The 17,942-nt window shown below is 40.5% G+C and overlaps 1 protein-coding gene across 1 annotated transcript; it reads right to left on the reverse strand.

Moving 5' to 3' along the window:
- Nucleotides 1–1,811: 1,811 nt before the first annotated feature.
- Nucleotides 1,812–17,417, reverse strand: LOC141006932 (14-3-3 protein epsilon). The gene is made up of 6 exons (XM_073479240.1): nucleotides 17,200–17,417; nucleotides 10,908–11,110; nucleotides 9,228–9,334; nucleotides 8,197–8,403; nucleotides 6,587–6,723; nucleotides 1,812–3,008 (listed from the first exon to the last, which is right to left on the reverse strand). Exons 1-6 carry the CDS (start codon nucleotides 17,261–17,263, stop codon nucleotides 2,956–2,958), a joined length of 771 nt encoding a protein of 256 aa, XP_073335341.1. The 5' UTR covers nucleotides 17,264–17,417; the 3' UTR covers nucleotides 1,812–2,955.
- Nucleotides 17,418–17,942: the final 525 nt, after the last annotated feature.

Genomic DNA, 17,942 nt, shown 5'->3' on the forward strand with positions numbered 1-17,942 from the left:
TTATTTTGGGTTCTGTGTAAAACTGAATTTTTCTCTTCAGATTTTTTTTCATGTATGAAAAAAAAATTTTTTTTTCTTCACTGGCATGAAAATATTCTCCTGAAAAAATAAAACGTTTCTGCCACATGTCTTAGGAAGATTATCTGAGCCAAAATAAAGTTTTTCTAATAATCTTCCCCCTCGGTTTCACATGAAAAGATTCTCAGAAAAAAAAAATTCCGTGTGAACTTTTTTTTTCAGGAAAAATAATTTTCTCACTGACGTTTTTTTTAATGTGTGAAAAAAAAGAAAAAAATATTTCTCCTGAAAAATTCTTCTGAAATTTTTTTCTTGACTCACAAGTTTTTCAGCCACACCTCTAAGGAAGATTATCCTGGCAAATTGATTAAACTAAACTTAACTAAAAAAAAATTTTTTTTTTCCAAGAAGTAAATTTATTTTGCTCGGTTTCACATGGAAAATTCTTATGAAAAAAAATTCATGTGAAAATTTTTTCTGGAGAATTATTTTTTTCACTGAAGTTTTTTTTTTTATGTGTGAAATCAACATTTCATGTCTAAGGAACACATTTTTTTCATGTCTGAAACAAAGTGAGAAAAATATTTTGTACCGGATAATTTTTTTTTTTTGGATGGGTGTAACCGAGTGAAAACGTGAAAAAAAATTCTCTCCAGAAAAGGAGAGAAGAAATATTTCTTCTGGAGAAAATCTTAAGAAATTGTTTTTGGGGAGAAACTCTCCCCAAAAACAATTTTTTTCACTCAGAAGTGGGAAAAAATATTCCAGAATAAAAAAATTGCACTTGAAAACAACTTCTGGACATTTTCTTTTTCATGTCTAGACCTGAAAGAAAAAAAGTTTGGCAGGAGATTTTTTTGTAAGACTAATTTTGACCACAAGAGGCTGAAGTGCACAACAACCTTATGTTTTAAACGGAGAAGAAAGTGTTATAATCGGTGCCGTCAGTGTCACAGCTGGAATACTGTGTATTATTATCAAGTCAGAGCAACAGTAACATTTAATGGACTCTTTCTGATAAATGAGCCTTTTCATGTTGCATCATAGTTTATGGTTACGGTCAGCTGCAGCAGTCAGAGTACAGAACTTTTGTTTTCTTATGTTTTATTTTCAAAATGCCTTTTTAAACACCAGCAGTAGTTACCAGGGAGCTCCAGCAGGGGGACGTACAGCTGCTGTGGGAAACTTTGTCCTTCCTACACCTGACCTGAGGAGTCCCTGAATCTTTTCATTCAAAAATACTTTTTCACTCAGTTTCACACATGAAAAAAAAAAGTTTCCTGCTAAAAGAAAATAAATAAAAACCCACTCATGAAAACTTTTTTTTTTTTTAATTCACCGTTTCACTTGTGAAAAAAATTAAAATCACTCATGAAAAAAAATCTTCTAAAAAACATTTATTTTGGGTTTTCACAGATAAAAAAGAAAATGCATAACTGAAAAATTATCCTGGCAAAACTTCAACAGTAAACTGCTCTTTACACTAATGCATCAGTATCAATAACGTTACTTATTATATCAATCAGAGGCCTCAAAGAGTGAAGACTACTTTCACTTCTTCTGTACTTTAAGTTAAGTCAGATTTTAAATTGAGACCTTTTACTTGTAAGTATTTATATTTCCGAGTACTTCTTCCAACACTGCCAGCAGAAGCCTTAAATCACTGCGGTCGATCTCAGCTACATGCAGGGATCCTTCTTCTGCTGCGAGTCTGCACTGCCCTCTAGTGGTTAAAACATCACATTAAAAACAAGCCTTCACAACAGGAAAAGAAAACCTCCGACACAGGTGAGTTTAACATTTTTCAATTTGAAGTTTAATGTTAATTCCATGCTGTGTTTCAGTAAGAATACAGATGGTACTTGTGGCTCCGGTGAGAACATCCAGTAGTACAAATCAGATTCACGTTACACATACTGAACAGAAGGAAGAGAGGAAATGAGAGGAAAGAGACAGAGTTGAGATGAGGAAAAAACCTGAAAGAGTCAGGGGAGTAAAGATACAGCAGGCCTCTATTTCCCAAACTTTTTTTTTTTTTTCTCAATATAGTGCCAATGCAAAACTGCATTACGTTACAATCAAGAGTGTTGAGCATTCCCCTCCCACGCACACACATACGCACGGTTTGTCTGCTAAAAAGCCATTACCTAACTATCTGCCATTAGCAAGAGCGCTACAGCCTCGCAGCACAATACTTGGTCCGAGAGTGGACAAGAATAGAGGTCAGAGTGATGCTCGGAGAAGGGGGACATTCTGCTTTTTGTCATTTAAAAAAAACAAAACAAAAAAAAAAATGTATTAATGTGTGGAAGGAGCAGGTTTGGTAACCACAAAGTAAAGAGGGCACTTAGTTCTTCCTAAAAGCTTTAACGCATCCCTTTAAACCTTCCGACACTGCTGTGTTTCCTCAATTTGCAAACTGAAAATGTTTCAAAACTGACCGACAGAAGCATGGACAATATATATTGTTCATAAACACACATATACAGGAAAAAGTTGAACAGCAACGTATTGTCTTTTAAATAAACCCTTGCATATGTGTGTTAACAAATACAGGCAAGCGTACTTGGCAACAGATGATACAGCAACGTAAAGCAAAATAAAAACAGTAAAAGAGGACATGAACCTTAAAGGGTACAGGCTTGCAAAAAAAAAAAAAAAGAAGGAAGGTAAAACCCCTGGGAGTGGAAATGAAGACCCGAGCGGGACAAGACGGGGAGGGTCGGGAGATGACGTGCATACGAGGAGAAAAGGTGAGACAGATGGGGAGAAATGGAGGAAAGGGTAGAGAAAGGTAAGAGAGTGGGCTGCGGTATAAACCCAGTTGAAAACTGTGGCTGGGGACAGGAGCTAGTGCTGGGAGGAGAGAAATAAGAGAGGAGGAGGAGGAAGAGGAGGAGGAGGAGGAGGGCTTGTCTTGTGTTGTGTTGTTCAGTCTCACTGGGTCTCTTCCTCCGCGTCTTGCAGTGCTTCTTTGTTCTGTTCTTCACCTGAGAGAACGACACAAACATCAAACAATCAAACCTCAATTAGAGATTTTCAAAAGGCGGCTAAATGTGGCTGAGCGCTTCCACGAGGTCGAACAAGAGGGACGAACTTTGTTTCAGATGACAGTAAATCTATTTCTCTCGCTATAATTGAGGGCTGGCAGCTCGTAGTGGGTAAAATACAGTTAATGTTTTATTTCTATTATCGTGTCATAAACACTTATTCTTATTATCTGATGAGCAACAAGTGGTCCACAGATTCAATATTTTACCACTTTACAACACAATGATTTCATTTTGAACATTTCATTACAGAAGCCCTGAGGGGCAAGTGAAGAGTTTCTCCCCTTGATGATCCATTTTCAAGTCAGATCTAAATGGGTTTATCTCCTGTGTTTATGACTTGAGAACTGGTGGGGAAAAAATGTATGTAGAAACATTTATTGTCTTTCCATTTTTTCCAAAACTTTTTCCCCACCAGTTCTCAAGTCATAACCACAGGAGAGAAAACCATTTAGATCCAACCTGAAAATGAATGATGGGAAATCTTCACTTGCCTTCAGGGCTTCAGTATTTCATGCCAACTCATCCAGAATTTTCCCCAATTCATGTCATGAATTTCTTGAAGTAAAGTCATGGGAATTCCACCAAAGACTTTAAGTTACATCATTTTCCCATCGTTTGGGTGAAAAATGATTTAATGTTGAACTTGTAAATATCCAAACAGACACGTTTTGCAATTTATGGGAAGAGTTTCTTTAATTTTCCAGTGAACTACTTGTTTCAGCTTTAATATTTTCACTTAGGTTTGTGAGACAGGAGTTAGCAGGAGCCCCAGGATAGCCAATGAGCTTCGGCTCCACAGGTGCTGGAGTGCTCGTGTCTTGTTATGATGTACTAAAACAGAGTTGAGCACACTGTGCCTCTACACTTAAACTCCTACCAACCCTAGTGTCAGTAAATTACTGGGATCAGCTCAGAAATGTCAGACATCAGTCCATCATGCTCTAAACAACCCAAAACATTTTCAAGTATAGTGTCAACATGCAGTCCAGTGAGCAAGAGTTAATCCACAGCGCCTTCGCAACGAGCCAGTCAGATTTACTGACGGGGGTAAATGCCTTGTGAACCTGTACGACTGGTTGCTTAGAAAGGTTACCATAGAGACAGCACAGCCATCCGTGTAATGAAGAATTAAGAGGCACAAATAACAAAAGGCTGGAGAATCCATCATGATTAAAATAGAAACTGTAACGGCGCTCATTAGCACCACGGCTAACTGGGATGTGAGAAAGCCACAGGAGATAGAGCAGCAGCCTCACATGCTGTGACTGCAGTTTGTCTGTTATATCACACTTCAAGAAGCTGCATTCACAGGTTTCCAAACTGTGCTGCAACGCCCCGGTGGGCTGTGTTCAGTGGTGCTCACGTGCACGGTGAAGGCGCAGGGTGTCCGCAAGTTATTTCACTCTATAAAGGATGGATCTAAACCTTCATCCATCATAGTGGAGACTCATCACTCGTGTTTCTGCCCACGTTTTCTAATAAAAGGTGATGATGAAGTTTTTTTATAGAGAGCTGAAGTGAAACCTGAACCTCCGGAGTAAGAAATAAACATATGAGCTGAGGCGTTCTGGTGTCCGTCAGGTCAGGGCGGTGACCACGAACCAAAACGTCCCTGATTCACGTTGGGTCGGGGATTTTTGTTGCACATCTTTCTCTGTCGTCTCTCTGACTAATACAGGCATACAATACCCCAAAGTACCTGTAAACAAATCATATCTGCAATTAATAACTCAGAAAACTAAAATAATAAAAGTCCTGATATTTTCTTAACAGAACAAGTTGGAGGGTCACAACATGAGCAAGAATCCGTGCGCTCATGTTTTATCTGCTCCTCCAGTTCAGACAGATTTCTATCTGTACTAGCTTATGACCGGCCAATCACAACCATTTAATCTAATACGAATATTAGCAGTCCACTAAAAATTGTTTCTGAACAAATTTGTTTTGAGAAATAAGTAACTTCGCTGCTGAATCTCCTCTCATACTGGATGTAAAAGGCCTAATATTAAAGTTTTCATGAGGTAGAGGCACGACCTGCACTGCTGCGGCTTTGGTGCAAGTGACCGTCTCAAACCGCGATGTTGCAGACACAAAATTCAGAATGAGCGTATATTTACAGTAAACAAGGTTATTAGTTTGAGCACTAAATATCGTGTCTTCGTACCATCTAACCCAACTGAATATAGCATCCCAACTTTTTTTTGGTGATGCTGCCTTCAGCCATTACACTTCCCTAAGAGGAGCTGAGAATAAATACTACATACTGAAAATCTATTCAGTCTGACTTTTATGTTGCATCTGATAATTTTATGGTTTTAGTGTATTTCAATATACATTTGTTCATTTATCTGCACAACTTATTCTGTTTCATCAACATTTTAAAAGTATCATTATATTCTATTTTATCTTCTCTAAAAAAATGTTTTTGTATTTTATAATTTTATTTTTATTCTTATTACTTGTGTTATCTTTTGTACTTTATCTTTTAGTATTTTTACCATCCCTGTTTAATTGGATCTCATTTGCCTAGGATGAGCCTCACTGGACACTGGACAGAGCAGTATCATCAGGGGGAATGATGACAGGAGGCAAAACCAGTTTACAGATTATTGTCTTAAAATGTGAACCAACTTTAACTTTGTTAAAATCAATAGTTTTCACATCATTGATCTTTTTAAAAGACTATTAAAACCACAGTGAGATCACATCAAGTCAAATCAGGACTTCTCTCCGTTGGACAGTATTGTGTAACCTTTGTTGAGATGTAAACAACCTGGCATGAATTTTACTGTTGCTGACTTGCGGACACCCTGAAGACACTGAAACTCACAGCACTCAAGATCCACTTGTGCAGTAAAAGGTGAAGTACAGGTGAAAAATAAACGATTATTTATATACGTTGATGAAGGTTCTCAGTCATCCAGGTCACGGTAATTCGAAGTGCTACATCGTGGGCAACTGGACCCGCATCCTCTGAACCCCAAAACATTCAACAAGGCTGGACGTTGTAATGTGAGGAGGTTAGTGAGGGAGGTTAGGACGGTGAGACAGGAGTGAGAGCTGGAGGTGAAAAAGCCAACGACAGGAGGAAGGACTTACAAAATACACTTTTACAATGGAGGAAGAGTGAAGGAAGAAGGCTGTCCTTAAGACTCTACAGGAGAGATGAGAGATGATTAGAGATGAGTGAGTCGAAAAGAGGGAGAGAAACCACTGTGCTGTTAGGGAAGAAGTTAGATAGTTATTCCCTGTTTTCGAGAAGATTTTTAAGAATATATCAGAAATCTTCTTGGCACACGATCATTAATTCAGTCCTCATAGTTTTCATTTTTCTCACGAGTGTACAAGAAGCCTCTACCAAAGGTTATCAAGACTCAAAGGAACAAATAGGCTTTAAAATCTGTCGGAAGGCATAGATGATGTTCATTTATCAGTCAGCATTACCCAGAAATCAGAGATAATACTAGTAACCAACTATAACCGATGGCCTGAGAATAAAGGAGCGTCTCTCTCACCATCTCCCTGCACGTCTGAGGTCCATAGTGTCAAGTTGTCACGTAGCAACTGCATGATAAGTGTTGAGTCCTTATAGCTTTCCTCGCTCAGCGTATCCAGTTCTGCAATGGCATTGTCAAACGCGTCCTTCGCCAACCTGTCAGCAGAGAGGATACGAGACAACACAGTTACATACAGTAACACGACAGTATCTGTTCTATATATTCATTTTCTCCATGAACAGTCGTGTGTTTTTGTGTCTGTTAACGGCTCCACAGCAGAGGCAGTGAGGTCATGTGCCGCGATGGAAATTAAGCTGCTCCCTTTCAGGACTGTTTTCAAGTTGCCAGGTTCCTGAGAATCATTTAGCCAACATTCTGCAGCCTCATCAGCCAACAGCTGGAACACACTGTTTCTTTTCATGTGGGATTTGATCCACATCTAAAGAGGAAAAGTTTCTCTTTTTTTGAAAAAACATGTGGATGTAATTTACCAAAGTGGACAAAAATGGCCCACTGCGATAGTTGCACAGGACTTTTTCTAATGCACTGAAAGGGGCATTCATGGGTGTTTGGCCTCTAGGGGGCAGAAATAACATTAATCCAATATTTATTCCAGCAATGACAGTAGATGTGCAGGCCATAAAACAAAAAAGAGGCTAAAAAAGGTGAGTAGAGCTGCAGATTTAAGTAATAAATCTCCACAATTCTGGCACTATGAGCACTGTGACACTCTGTGACACTCAAACAAAACTAGGCTGCCAAACAACTTAAAGAATGAAAGAACTGCCAAGGACAACACTGCAGATGCCACACCTTTATCAGTTATGTGATGCCGTATCATCTTAGATTTCTGATATTTGAGGGTTTTAAAACCCACAGAGAGATTTTATTCCCTTACTTTTTATGGTCTCTCCAACATATTCAAGAACACTCATCTTAATAAAATAACTCCTTTCAATAATCAAGTCAACCTGTTTAATCAAAAATAACAAATAAACAGGGGTGTCACAATTTTGATTCTAATTAAAAAAATTAATCAAAATGAGCTTTGAATTTTGTTCATCCAAATCAAAAGCAGGATCAGTGATTCTCTCTGTATTTTCCCCTCTCCACCCTCGCCTACTTGCGCGTGTCTGAAGGGGAAAAAACCCTTTAAAAGACGACACACCTAGCTTACAGGTAGCCTGCAGCTACACTTCCAGACACTTAATCCTGTGTGCACACAAACCCACCGGTGTTGGAGACGTTGGGTTTATTTTCTTCTTCAGAGATCCCTTGTTGATTTGTTTGGGCAGATTGGAAACAACTCAGTAAAAAAATGAATTAAATCATTTGTTGTTTATTGTTGAATCCCTGAACGGCGGTATTTTGTGTTTAACGCTGAATATTTTATTTTTTGGTGATTGTTTGACATTAACCTGAGAAAAGCCACCAGGATGAAGTCAATCTGTTGTTGTAAAATACCCCTCTCTTTTTAGAGAAGAACGTGAAAATGGAAATGATAGTCAAAGCTGAAAAAATGTGACCTTTAAGTCAAAAGCTGAATCAAATCAAGGTCTTAAAAGAATTATGACAAAGTTTTTGTGAGAGAGACAAAGAAGAAAAAAAAAAAGAAAAATCACACATACTTGCAAGCACGGTCTGGCGAGTTGAGGATTTCATAATAGAAAACGGAGAAGTTAAGGGCCAGTCCCAGGCGAATGGGGTGCGTTGGAGGGAGTTCGGTCAAGGCGATGTCGCTAGCAGCTTTGTACGCGACCAAACTGTTCTCTGCTGCCTCCTTCCTGTCGTTGCCTGTGGCGAACTCTGCCAGGTACCTGTGGTAATCTCCCTTCCTGAGCAGAGGGAATGACAGATTTCACACATGATGAAACAAACACATCATCAGTCCAGAGTCCAGAGCCTCACTGAACATTTTAAAATGGGACAAAGCTCTGTGTTACTGGAATAACACAGAATATTCAAAATTCTCAAATTCTGCTGAAACCATGCACAATTAAAAACAGCACGATGTAGCCTTGGGGAAGAAACTTTAATCAGAAGAGAAAAATATTCACTGACTGATTTTTTTAATGCCTAAACAAAACTAAATAAACAAACTCTTTGTTTTCATGACTGAATAAACAAACAGGTCTTAAAAAGGACAACACAATTTCATATCGTTTTACTTTGTTTATATTTGGCTGAAAACCTCCAACTGGCAACAATTGGTATGTTTTTTTTTTTGTTTTGTTTTTTTAAATTTAGTGATAAACAGCCAGGTTTCTTTAGCAAACAGGAATACTTAATGTCTTGGTTTGGGTTAGACTCTGGATCCAATGACTGCACTGTAAATCTAACAGGAAGCAGCTCAGACAGACACATGCATATAATAATTAACTGCCAGGAGGAACAGAGGTTCGTGGCAATCTGCAGTCTAATTAAACAAGGGAGAAACCTGTTCTACTGTATTTCCCAGTTTGTAAATAGAAAATCACATTCATGTCAGCCAACAGCAAGTCAAGAACCCGTAGACTTTGTTTAATAGCCTTGGGAATGTTATTGATGTCGGGAAATAAAACAGGAAAATAATAACGTTACTCCTTCGACGGATGACTCATCAAATCTAACTGTACCCGTCTTTAACATGTCAACTGTTACACGTTTAGTAGATACTTACATTTTGTAGTAGAAAACCTTAGACTCTCCCGTGGTTGCAGCTAAGATGAGGTGCTTGTCCAGTACATCCAGAATGTCGTTGCAGATTGATTTCAGCTCCGTCTCAACCTGCAGATCAAAACACATCAACACTGCTGTAAACGGTCTGTGTGCTCACACAAAACTTACAGCTGCCTGATCAAAAATGTTCTTCCTTTCAGTGTCAAATCAACTCAGGTTTGATATATCGGTAGTAAAAAAATCATGTCTGAGTCGTGACTGGCATGAATCCCTAACCCCAGTGAACTTTAGCCTCTGTGTTACTTGGTAACTGGTACAAGGACTTCGTAATGCGTTCAGCTGCATCTCATAAACTCTGAAACCCAGATTGCTTTGTGAGGCAACATGCGTGGATGCCAATGGGGAATTCATGGTGCATTCAAGAGCACCTTATATCTCCAGACATCTATATTAAGTGCCACAAAGGTCGTTTAAAAAGAAGTTTCTATGTTTTTTTAACCATTAAATTCAATTTTTAATCTAAACATCAATATATTTTAATAATGCACCACGTAAGATGGATTCCTTGTACAATTTACAGCATTCGTCTCAGAATCTTTTTTATTTATAAAAGTGGCCTTGTAACCCGTATTATCCCCAACAGAATCAGTATTGAATCGAACACAGACCAGAATCCAATCAATTCAGGGAATCGGTGGCAATACAGAGGCACGGTGATGACAAGCACAGAGCCGTCAAATGCTAATAATTACTAGCCCTCGTTAATTTGGGCATTTAATACTCAAAGTCCCATATCTACTAAATCTTGCAATAAAGACTCTACTAGGTCTTAACACAAATTCTCAGCAATTATGCCAGTATGTAGGATAATGGATTTTACCCACGCTCCAACACACACAAAGTCATATAAAGCTTTCCCTCCCCCGCATTACATGACTTAAGGCTGCTGTGCTGCATTGCACTCAGTGGTGCCGCCAGTGACTGGGAGGTTCTCTGCAGCAGATAAAGTGATTTAAAGTTGATTCGTGGTTGCTGCCTCCCTCATTATTTCACTCAGACAAGTGCTGTTGGGCTGTGAAATCACACAATTTCCCCTCAGGGTGGAGGAGAGCTTAACAAGTTCTGCCAGAAAGGGGTAAAGCATCTCTGGCATCTTGCCTACTGGATATGGAAATTCGATTACCTGAGAGTACAACTGCACTCATCTCTGTGAAATCACAAAAGCAGGTAGCAACTTCCAATCAGTTCTACTTCAGTCCACCGGGTTTGGATTTTTCATTACGGTGTCCAATTCAGAACTTTTTGAGCATTAAAAGCCAGAGATATTTGCTCTATGAAGTAGTGGAAGATAATCTGTGACAGGACAGAAGTCTTCTAATGTTTTGTTGGAATCTGTTATGGACATCAGTGCAGCGAGACCACAGCTGTGCCATTCTGTCTCTCCAATACTTTTCCCTTCAAAGTGGGCAGAACATGGGCTGCTGCAGCTTTCAAGGTGGTCAAACATCACAAAAGAAGAAATAAACATCTCAAAAACTCATACAGATAATGTACTTTTTTTTTACGTATTGTTCTTGTCAAATTTTGGCTCTTAAGTAGTTTGTTTAGACTGTTTTCAATAAACATGATGAAACCTATAATACTGCAATCAGTTAAGCAGTTAGGTGTGACAGGTTCTGACCGTTTTCCTGTATTCTCGGATCATCTTTAGTTTGTCTTCTTTGTCGCCTTTGCTTTCTTCTTTCTGTTCGAGGCTGCTGATTATCCTCCAGGAAGCTCTTCTGGCCCCGATCACGTTCTTGTACGCTACTGACAGCAGGTTCCTCTCCTCCACTGTGAGCTCGACGTCCATACTGGCCACCTTCTTCATCGACTCCACCATTTCTGTAAAGACACAGGGGAACAAACAACATTAGGCATGGGCTTCTCAAATCCCCGTCCCCCCCCAGTACAAAAAGTACTGGAAGACTGAGAACAAAGTTTGGCCGTTTGTTGTTCATGTCTCATTGTCAGTCTTTCTTATGTTAATATCCAATTCAGCCCCTCTGTGACAAAACACAAGACAAAGTAAGAATTGTCCTCTTAGTAAGCTCTGTCAAAACTAAGAAAAAAGACACTATCAAGTCCTTGCATTTAGAGCGTAACTAATTCATTGGCATGTTTTCTATTATTAGCTCGTTTTAGCCTATCACAGATAGATTGATATCGGCATGTGGGACAGCAAATATGCCAAACTGCTGTACAGAAATGCTTTTGTTTTGAGTGTTTTAGCAAGATTTGCTGCCGTTCTTTGTCATATAAGGGGAGTCTTTAGGTTTTGGACTGTTGGTTGGACAAAAGAAGCCATCTCACGACGTCACTTTGGGCTCTGGAAAATTGTGATAAGCATTTTTCGATATTTTTTTCGATATTCTACAGACTAAATGATTAATCGATTAATCAGGAAAAGAATCGCCTGATTTATCGATAAAGAAAAGAAGTGATAGTTGCAGGCCTAATTTGGATTTGGTTATTTTTTAAACAATGAATTTAGTTCTGAAAGGATTTTTGCTAAATGAAATGAACCTGTGAAGACCTCTGCCGGAGAGTAGGGAGTTTATTTTTAAACGCAGTACAGTACATTCATCAATACACATGGTGAAACGTGTCAAACATTGGGTGAGCATTCCAGTGGCAGCACAGTACGAGTGTTAAATGACCTATCATCAAGCCCTGTAGTTGGGCTCTGGCTGTACAGTCATAAATGCCCCCGGCCCTCTTGACAGTTGATACCATTCTTTACCCCTGACCTTATGTACCTTTAAACTACCTATTAATTTACCCCTCGCCCCAAGCAAAGAACAGACACTTGACTGGTTGACTGGGCTTTTTATCTCTCTTTTTACCTGTTTGGCCTGAAATACAGGGCCGGTCCGACCTCATAGGTAACTTCATCTAGGACCGTCACCATTTAGTTCCACTAGTGTTTCAAATGGCCAATAATTAGTGGCTGACTGTAGATGTGACTACAGAAAGTATTGACAAGTTTCTTTTTGCAGGTAGTAGATATGTTGGTAACATTTCATTAATAACCAACATTTCTTTTTTTTTTTAAAACCCTGTGGAGTTTTAGATTTCTTGCAGCAGGTGATGCAATATGTTGGTTTCAAACTGTTCATCTGATTTGCAGGTGGCAATAGTGTGCCAAGATACGCAGCATTGTGCCAACAAAGAAGAAGTCCGCAAGCTAAGGCTCTTTCAAGCCTCCAGAAAGAGAGTCAGGCTTTGAAGACAATTTTCATAGTGGCAAAACTGTTGCCTTCTAGTTTGACTACAGTAAGACTGGGTAATGTTACCGACCAAATTGCCTCGATACTATAAAGAATTGAAAAATGTCTTGTCATTCGATACCAAACTATAATAACTTAGGAGTTAATCTCGCCAGTGCCAGTGGCACAATAAGCATGCAGCATGCTTGTTGTGCCAAGATCTAATAGTGCTGGTGACTCCTAAAGAAACCCACCCTAGACTCAGCTGACATCTGCAACTACAGACCTGTATCTCTTCTTTCATTCCTCTCTAAAACCCTGGAACGCGCCGTTTAAAACCAACTGTCCTCCTACCTTTCACAAAACGACCTCCTTGATCCTGATCGGTCAGGCTTCAGGACTGTGCCGCCAGAGCCTCGTCTCACTCGTCAGTCCTCATTCTCCTCAACTTATCCTCTGCGTTTGACAGTCAACTACAAAATCCTCCTCTCCACTCTGGCTGAACTTGGCATCGCTGACTCTGCTCTAACCTGGTTCACATCATACCTGACAAATTGCACCTTTCAGGTCACGTGGAATGGCTCCTTGTCCAAACCCTGCTTTCTGGAAACTAGTGTCCCTCAAGGCTCAGTACTAGGACCACTTCTGTTTTCACTATACACTAGATCACTAGGCTGTGCAATCACATCACATGGATTCTTTTACCACTGTTATGCTGACGACACCCAACTGTTCCTCTCTTTCCCCCATCCTCCAATACCCACGTTGCAACGCGCCTCTCGGAATGTCTAATTTCATCTCCACTCAAGTTAGCTGGAGGCTAAACCGGAAGTCTCTGGTCCTCATGCTCTATGGGCCCCATAAAGTGGAAGATCCAGGCACTTTTATAACTGGGAAGTTGAACTTTTTTGGGTTCATGCGCCACTGAGCAGTAGAAATAGGTTTTTCAAAAAGCCATTATATTAGAAATATTAAAATAGTTCATGCGACTATGGTTTTGTCTGGAGAAAAAAAAAAGTCCATTATTTTTCCCCTGAATTTACCAGTGCCTGGAAATAATACCTGGTGGTAACTCGTTATTATTACCAGGCTCCAGTAAAACGTGTGTGGTGCTGTCTTTTTCCACACAAGTTCACTACAAGCCTGTGCTGCCATATGCTACAGTACATACAAATAGCAGATCTTGTATAATTGACAAATAGTTCCCAGCCCCCACTGAGCAGCTTTCATAGGAATGAATGGGGCTCCACTTCAGGCGCTGTAACCAATTCTCATTACAAATCCATGGTAAACATAGATGTAAACCGTCCAGGATTGTATTACTGAAACTGGTACACGGTCCTGATTAACCGGGACACTTTTTCTGGGAAGAAATGTTGCAGTCAAATGTTTCAACACTTTGAGCACCACTAACTAAACAAAATGACCTCTGTCGTACAGGGGTAGAGGCAGGAAACTCAAAGATAGAAATCTGGCAAATGAAAGCAAAACCATCTGCCTGGATTAATCCACTGGAGGTAAATGTGAAGATAATCTAAGATGATCTTAAAGCTGCCTCCTCCATTATAATTATTAACATTTTGTGGGAAAGGGGTACATACATTGATTTGCTTCATTGGAAATAAGCACATATTCTTTCCATTAACGAAGACTTTAAACCACAGCGCAGAGTCTTGAAAGGTTTCTGTCGTCCTCAGTACTTTATTAATGGAGTGCCTGGGACACTGCCCAAGTATAAACTCCTCTAATGCAGAGATTCACCACCTATGGACACCTATTGTGGGAATGGAGCCAGGACAATGAGCCAGTGTCTTCCTTTTACTTTTACATTTCAGATCCTCAAGGTGAGTCAGTAGGGTGTGGTGTGAAAAATGAACTGAATGAATGCAGGGATGAAATGGCAATGAATGCAATTTGACACTCTGCTTTGAAGGAGCTATTAATCATCACAACAAGCAGTTTCCCTGGGGATTATTGTAAAACAGACACAACATGGGGCCTCTTCAATCGAATAACAAGGAGCAGTTCAACGAGGGCTTGCAGGAATATAAACATCTAAATAGATTAAAAATGGTTCTGAAACGGTCATTAAATATAATGTCTGGATAATAAAAAGAAGATATGAAACAATATATTATTACGCTGAATAGGAAAACGCAAAAGCTGCAGACAAGACACGCTTCCCATGCTCAAGCTAGCTGCTAGCCTGGAGGTAAGAGCAGTGTCAATCATTCGGCTTTTAACTTCACAGACAGGGTGTTATCTGCAGAAGCCAATAGCGGGGCTCTATGCAGCATGCTGGCGAAACCCGATACGAGATGGTTGCAGGCCAGGAGGAGCACTATGCTGCTTTGATCACTTTACCCTCCAGCCCAGCCTGCACTCCAACTGAATGACCTCTCAGTGCTTTTTAAACATTTTTCTCAGCATTAAAAGCTATACAGCTGTGAGGTGAAACAAACTGGGGCCCAATGTGGAGAGGCAGGAGCAGCAGGTTCCTGACCTGTTTTCCCTATTCTGTGTTCACATTTCTTGAAGGAATGTCTTCAGTGTTCCTGAACCTAACAATACAGGACTCTCCTAGGTATGACAATTATAGCTTTAGGTTACAGTCACCAGCTTGGATTATTTCAACCTAGTTCTTGAGACATCATGTTTTGTCCGTAACTGTTGCCTGATAGACAGCTCTAAATACTACAATAGATAGAATACCCACGAGCCTTATGATTCAGAGTGACAGCAACTTCAAAAAAGCTTAATAGTTGCTGAATTTACCATCAAGTGTATTAAGTATCATGGACTCCACCCACTGTTAGCAGCACATGTAACATGTCTTTTACTATGAGTGGATGAATCTAGAAATGTAGCTTGAGAGTCACACTTAAAAGGTTAAATTTACCGGCATCAGGAGGTGAAGTTGCAGCAATCAACTGAACAACCCTCGTCTCAACCCAACCCAACCCTACGATGGCCAATTAAAATGCAAAAATCCCTCTAGAGTCGTTCAGTTTGTCTGTTGTGGGCTACTGTAGGAAACATGGTGAACTGTGGAGGAGCCAAGGAAGCCAAAGAAGTGTGCATGAGGTACGTATCCCTAGTCAATGTATTACCTGCAGTATTTCAGCTCTCCGCCTGTGTGGAGACGCAGCAGGACATTGTACTGCTGTAAACTGAACCAGCAGCAAGACGTATTTTAGCCACCTAAAATAAGTCCCACCTAAAAAATATATATATCCATTTCAGTGTAGGCTATGTTTTGAACATTTTTGCCACCAGACAGCTTTTTCCCAAGGCACTACATTCCGCTTGTGCGTTGGAATATGAACTGTATGGTTGAGGGAATGCCGTGCCAAAGGGAAAGGCTGTTTGACGCCAACGAAAGCACTAAAAATGTTCAAAACATAGTGTACACTTAGACAGAAATATGTTTTTTTAGGTGGGACTTATTTTAGGTGGTTAAAATACGTCTTGCTGTTGGGTCGGGTTTACAGCGCCGCTTCTCCACACAGGTGGAGAGCTGACGGTCATCGACTCTATACACCGACTAGGGATGAGTACCTCATGCAACCCCCACATCCAAACACCCGGACTATCCCTTTAAGGCCTCTTTGTGTTGACTAATGAAGTACACTGCACATTAATTGCATATTGACTGATGAACAGCTAAATAAACGTTGCTTTGGTAAGAGGACTTCCAGTCAATTAACTACAAAAGAATAGTTGGCTCAAGCTAAACTTCTGGCTGAGATTGCTGCTCAGCTACCAATCAAATAGAAGCGATACTCCCTGCCCCGCCTATTCTTGGACACCATTGGCGATGGATCCATCAATCAATACACAGGCCACCTCGCAGTCGGAAGGCGATGCTGGCCTCACTAAAGCAGCAGCCTGAATGTCAGCCTGCTTAAAACAAAACGCAAAGCTAACTTCACATCTCACACTTGAATGTAGCTTTGTTCCACGTCCAACAGCCTCACCTGGCAGAGCATGAGCTAGTCGCTTTACACGGACTGATTAAAAGTAACGTCGCCCTTTAAATTCGGCTTTCATCCAACACGATATGAAGAATCGAGTCAAATCTTAAGTTTTTTCTGCGGGCTTTAACTGGTTTGCCAGGCTGAAAGGGGGCTTCTCCGACCAAAACACTTGGTGGGGGCGGTACGTTAGCATTAACTGTAGCACAATTTTCGGATATATGTCCCCCCCTCGAGCTGCTGCTCGTTGGATAAGACACTGCAGAGCTGAACGAGGCGAAAGTTATGTTTGTCAGGGTGTGGACGTCTGCTGCACTGTTACATATCTGAATGGGGTTTGGCGTGACGCGTGTCGGGGCTGAAGAAAGGCTAGCCCAGCCACTTAGCATTTCAGATAGCGAGTGTTAGCTAACTATCGCTAGCTGGGGCAGGAGGGGGGGGGGGGACTAGCTTAGCCCCACCGCCTAACGTAAGCTAAATCTTAACCAGACACTAGCACACGCGACAGAGCACGCGTTTCTTCAAGCGAAACGCGCTTTCTCTTTGAGCTAAAATCGGCTCGTTTAAACGTTTTTTTTTTTCCACTGATTCATTCTGCTGAAGAAATCTCCGCCATTTTGTCTCTCACCCAACAAATCCATGTGAACTGCTTTACCTGCGTCTCCAAGCCCCCTGCGCAGGGAGACAGAGGGGGAAGAGGGGCCAGGCGTTCTGCAATGGCTGTTGCTTTTAGTTATTCGGGAGCCCTTACCGTCATATCTCTCCGCTTGCTCGGCGAGTTTCGCCTGGTATACTAGGTTTTCTCTTTCTGCCATGGTGCTCGGATGGTGGGACTGTTCGTGGCGTCCCGGCGCAAAGGGAGGATTATCGGCTGCTCGGCGATTTTCTACTGGTGGATCAGCAACAGCACTGTGCCGCTCCGCTTAACCGAAGACCGACCGGTAGCACTGGCGTAAAGATGGCGTCGCTGCTCCATCCGGGAAACCCACGCAGCAGTCTTCATGTACGCCTACACCCTCGTGCCATACATCCCGAAATAAACCTCCCTCTCTGAGATCACTCCGGCAAACTCAATTCAAAAATCCACAAATATAGTGTCGGGTTGTTTCTCCATACGTTTAACTTCGCAAATATTGGTTATTTTTGTTCTGTTGGGTCAAGTCATTAATTCGGCATACATATAAACCACAAATACTCATTTATTTTTATGCTTTGAATAATTATTAGTCATTTATCTAACCAAAAGTGATACATAAATTAGTGAATTTATAATGAAATTCACCCTCTGCGAGCAAGCAATTTTGTGATAAATTGGCTTGTTGATCATACATGCCTGAATGGTAATTTCTTATAGTTTAGTTGAAGCCAAGGATATTTTTTATTTATAATGTAGTTTTTATTATGGTACATTTCATAAAAATACTTTACTCCACTTTGAATTAAATCCACTACTAAAAATTAGTTAGGGACATTGGGATATGGGTGCATATCTGC

Source organism: Pagrus major, chromosome 13 (genome assembly GCF_040436345.1).
Source record: "Pagrus major chromosome 13, Pma_NU_1.0".
NCBI classification, from domain to species: Eukaryota; Metazoa; Chordata; class Actinopteri; order Spariformes; family Sparidae; genus Pagrus; species Pagrus major.

What these genes read in the sequence shown, in the direction of transcription:
- LOC141006932 (XM_073479240.1), bottom strand. Translation starts at nt 17,263, where the DNA reads ATGGCAGAAAGAGAAAACCTAGTATACCAGGCGAAACTCGCCGAGCAA. An exon ending in GCAAGCGGAGAGATATGACG is followed by an intron (nt 11,111 to 17,199) that starts GTAAGGGCTCCC and finishes GTGTCTTTACAG; the next exon opens with AAATGGTGGAGTCGATGAAG. An exon ending in CTCAGACGTGCAGGGAGATG is followed by an intron (nt 3,009 to 6,586) that starts GTGAGAGAGACG and finishes TCGTTCTCTCAG; the next exon opens with GTGAAGAACAGAACAAAGAA.